General features: G+C 47.2%; 1 protein-coding gene across 1 annotated transcript; it reads right to left on the reverse strand.

The window, feature by feature from the left end:
• Window positions 1-772: 772 nt before the first annotated feature.
• TMEM60 (transmembrane protein 60) lies at window positions 773-3,789 on the reverse strand. The gene is made up of 2 exons (XM_026046392.1): window positions 3,751-3,789; window positions 773-1,374 (listed from the first exon to the last, which is right to left on the reverse strand). Exon 2 carries the CDS (start codon window positions 1,329-1,331, stop codon window positions 927-929), a length of 405 nt encoding a protein of 134 aa, XP_025902177.1. The 5' UTR covers window positions 1,332-1,374; window positions 3,751-3,789; the 3' UTR covers window positions 773-926.
• Window positions 3,790-4,393: the final 604 nt, after the last annotated feature.

The raw sequence follows: 4,393 nt of genomic DNA on the forward strand, positions 1-4,393 counted from the left end.
TAGATGCAGCCTAGAAGTTTCTTTGCTCAATCTGAGTTCGGTGAGTGGTGATATTTCTTTTAAGCCCAGGCTTCACCTTAACAGATACAATAGACTCAGGCATTACGAGCATTTAAAAAAAAAAAAAAAAAAAAAAAAAGCAAACTTTCTTGTTAAAAGTACCACTTCCTCTAGGTACAAACACCTTCCCAAAAAGCTCACCCAATTAATCAAGTCTTTCTGGAGTAGCAATTTAATTTGTGAAGGTAATCACTCTTCTCTTCCTTGGATTGTTAAAATCCTGCACAGTTCAGGCATGTGTGAGTTCATATATACATATATACATATATAAATATGAAGATAAGCATAGTCTTTATTGGGTGTATTTTAGCAGTTTAAAAAAAAAAGCTGCTCAGCTTTTTTTAGTCTTTCACAGTGAAAATGATTCTCATTCAGACCACATTAAGTCACTTCACTCCTGTTTTTCTGTTCTCATTTAGTGGCTTTTAACTGATACTTATTATTAAAGCAAACTTAACATTAGTTTCTATAATATGCAAAGTGGTTTTCTTAAGTAATAACATATAGTAGAAATCTAGGTCGTGTTTTAGGGATTGCCCAGTCTGCAGAATGATCTAGAGCAGAACATGTAGTTGCTTGTATGAGATTCTCCTAAAGGATACAGAGAGGCTAAATTTTATTAGAGATATAGTAAATAACAAAATCCTAATAAAACAGCTGACGTTCAACAAATATTTTTATTTACAAGAACATGTGTGACAGTTCTGAAATAAAAAAATGGAACAAGTCTATTTTCAGTTTTCAGTCTGGCTTAGATGAAGTCTCCAGAGTTCCTGATGTTCTAATTGAGAGATCAAGCTTGTGGCAAAGCTCAATAATCCCTTAACTCGGTGCCATTCTTGGACTTGGAAGCCCCGAGCCACCTTTTAGTCTCTTTGTACACAGAAGATGTTGTATCCCAGTTCAACCAGCCCCCCGATAAGCAGCACCCAGAAAGGGATAAACACATAGACTAGTTTCATGCTAGTAAATCCTTGCAGTTTAGCACAGAGGGCAAGGCAGAAGGCCAGTTTGAGCAGCATGGCGATGAGATACCACACGTTCTTCTTCATGTGCTGGGAGCCGTTGCGAGGATCAAAGCCAGACTTGCACCGTCCAGCCATTTTTACGATGAGCATGACTAGAAGAATAGTGTCAAATATCCAAACAGGAATAAAAATGAGGAACCAGTTCCACGGTGCTTTCTCATCCAGCTTCAGCACCAACATGATGAGGAAGAGTAACGTGAAGAGCCATGTCAGCAGCACCCTCTGCGCCAGGGACATTCTCATTTAAACAGCTGCGAGGGGAGGTCCTTCAAGGGGCAGCAACAACCTAATGAAAGAAAGGCGAGGAGGAAGTCAGACTTACTGCTATACAATTGTTATATATAGTTCTTAAAAGAGTCTCATTTCTTGGGTTTGCTTTTTCCTCGCCTGTCTTTTATTTTTCTAGCAGTTCTTTTAGAAGCCCTGCTTTCCCTGTGGACTCTGTTCTGGTGCTGCCACCATGAATTGGCAGTGCCTGGTAGCTGTGTCAACTGTCTCTTACTGCGAAATAAGTTACACTTTAGTCCTTAAGTAGCTGCCAAATAAACAAATAAATAAATTTGGTGCCTCTAGCTCCGAGGTACCTCTGGTAACCTCCTGGTCCAATGTTAAGTTTCTGTCTAATGAATAATCACAGTAAAACATAAACTAACATAAAACATAAACAGTGCAAGAAACTTGGTGCTTGATCCCGCGAGGTGCAGAGCTGCAGCTGAAACGGCCCAGTTGGAAACGGAGCCCCCAGGTGCCCCTGCCACCCTCTGCCAAGCCCTGAACTACYGTATGGATGTAGCCCATAGGGACAACTGATGACAAGCAAGTGCTTACAGCGAGGGCTTCACTGTGTGTATGCAGATAGCTAGACTGGATTTATGGCCTTAGTTGTATTTTTCTTCATGACTGCACAGAACTGTAAACGCAGACGGCTGCTCTTGCAGCCAAACTGTTCGTTTCTGCATCGCTGCTACAGCCCAGACTTGCACCCTGTGGCCGCCAGAGGATTTTCACAGAAGTGAAAAACATCAACTTGGAAGAAGGTCGGAGTTATCCCCCCACTGCAGTGTTTTGAGAGACAGAGACTGRTAATTATATACGGGGTAGGCTGTGCTAAAATAACATTTCTTATTCAAACTACATTAATAGCAGAGATTTTTAGAAATTCAAAGTTACTTCTAATTCTCTTGAGAAATAAGCAACTGAACTTTGATGTGTTCCAGGTGACAAGATACCTAAGCTAGTTGAGAACAGAGCCTCTCACCTGCAGTATCTAGGATATGCCACAGACAAAGCCAGAACTTCGTCCGTGAGCCCAACCTTTACCTTATTCCCRCTCTGTTGAGGCTTTCTGAAAAAATAATTGGAATGTATTGATTAAAAACAACACTATGGGGCTGATTCCAGGAGTGAAGAGTCCCTGTGTTTGTGCACCCTGAGGTGGGATGTGTCACCGGTYCTGTGTGTTCAGCCCCCTTGCTGTGATCCTGTGGTGAACGTGGTTGTTCCTGGCCTGTTCCTGGCCCCTGCTGGCCAGGGGGGCTGCTGGTGGCCACTAACTGCTGCAATGTGGCCACTGTGCCTGGGGAAGGAAGGTTGCTCAACACGGGAGCTAGCGGTTAAGTAAACTGAAAAAAAGGAGAAAATTTGGATAGAGTAATTTAGATAGTAGTACTTTTGTCATCGTTGTTATCATCAGGACATACTCAAAACATGCAGTGGATGGAGGTGATGATGGAACAGTCACTGTGATCCCTGATAGTATTTTGAGCATTTAGAAATGCAAATCCCTGCCTAAACAAAAAGGGGATGAAAACTGCTGAACCTGAAACTGCTTCAACCTTCCTTCTACGGGAGCATCATGGAAAACTAAATCTAGAAAGCGCTGCTGCCCATGCTCCAACCAGGAAAACCTCTTATCAGGAAACTGCTGAATGCAGAAACCAAAGGAACTGCCCAGAAAGCTGTGCCTGGGAGGAAAGCCGTGTCTAGGAACGAAGCAGGACTTCAGGCAGCTACAGGGACGAGGTGAGGGGAGAGGGATGAGCTGAGGGGCCTCCCTCCTGGGGGAGGCTGCTGGTGCCTGAGGCCGCGAGAAACTTCTCTCCTTTCCCAGGGCTTCAGAGCTGCCTGTGACACTTGTACAAAGCACAGACTGAAAATTCACCATGGGACCAATTTTTCTCTAAATTCTTTCTCTGTCTCATGGGTTTTGGTCTAATTCTTCACTCTGAGCACAGCGCAGGAGAGGATCAGAACCAGCAGGCAGCCTTCCAGTCAAATTCGRAAACTTATTTTGGATTAAAATTGAGGAAAATCCAGATATACTTTTAAGATACAAAAAAGCCCTAAGAATCCTACCAGCAGAGGAAGTTACAGACCCACAAGTAAAGGCAGGTGCAAAAAAAAAAAAATACCCCAACTCTCCACACGACCATAAAGTGCAGGGCTGACATAACCCTGCTAGCTTGGATTATGTGCAGCACTTGCCCATTCTGCATTAAGAAATYAGAGTATTTGTGTTTCCTGACCCCSAGCCCGGCCACCCGGACAAGGTTAAGGCTGGAAACCTGGCACAGGCACAAACTGCGCCCAGGAAAACGCAAAATTAGGCGCAAAACGAAAGTGAAAGTTTACAGTAATGCGGATTGTTACATAAAGCGCTGACCTTGGTAGGGATCTGCATAATTACAGCACTGCAGTAATTAACTGTATCCTGTTTAGAAGGAAACAAAATAGAAACAAAGAGGGAGGGACGCTGCGAAGGGCCAGTCAGGTGAACAGGAACAGCGGCGCAGAGCTAGGAACTCCGCTCAACACCTCGGACGCCGCCTCACAGACCGGGGACGGGAGCTGCCGGGGAGTCGAACCGGATTTAACCACGGGAGAATCAATATAAACAGGGGGGGCCGCGCGGCGCCCCCGAGCGCGGGGCTCCCGCCGCGAGCCGGCGGGGCCGCTCCCGGCAGAGGGGCCCGAGGGGCTGGGGGTCCCGGTCCCGGTCCCGGTCCCGCCCGCACCTACCCGGGGGCTCGGCCGCCCCACGTCGCGCCGCATCCCGCTCCGGCCGGCGCGCAGGCTGAGGCGGCACAGGAAGCCCCGCCCCCGCGTTGCCACGCGCGATTGGCTGGCGACGAGCACCCTTCCTACTGCCAGCCGCTCTCACTGGACAGCAGCCGTGCCACTCAATGGAAGCCCCGCCCTCTTCCTGACGTTAACCGCCGGGCACCGCCCCCTCCCTTCCACTGCCCCACTCGCGCAGGGCGCTGCCCGTCACGCCGGCCACGCCCCCTCCCCGCAAACTCCCCCCC

The sequence above is a fragment of the Nothoprocta perdicaria genome, unplaced genomic scaffold, assembly GCF_003342845.1.
Source record: "Nothoprocta perdicaria isolate Ctin4 unplaced genomic scaffold, notPer1 scaffold_44, whole genome shotgun sequence".
NCBI lineage: Eukaryota > Metazoa > Chordata > Aves > Tinamiformes > Tinamidae > Nothoprocta > Nothoprocta perdicaria.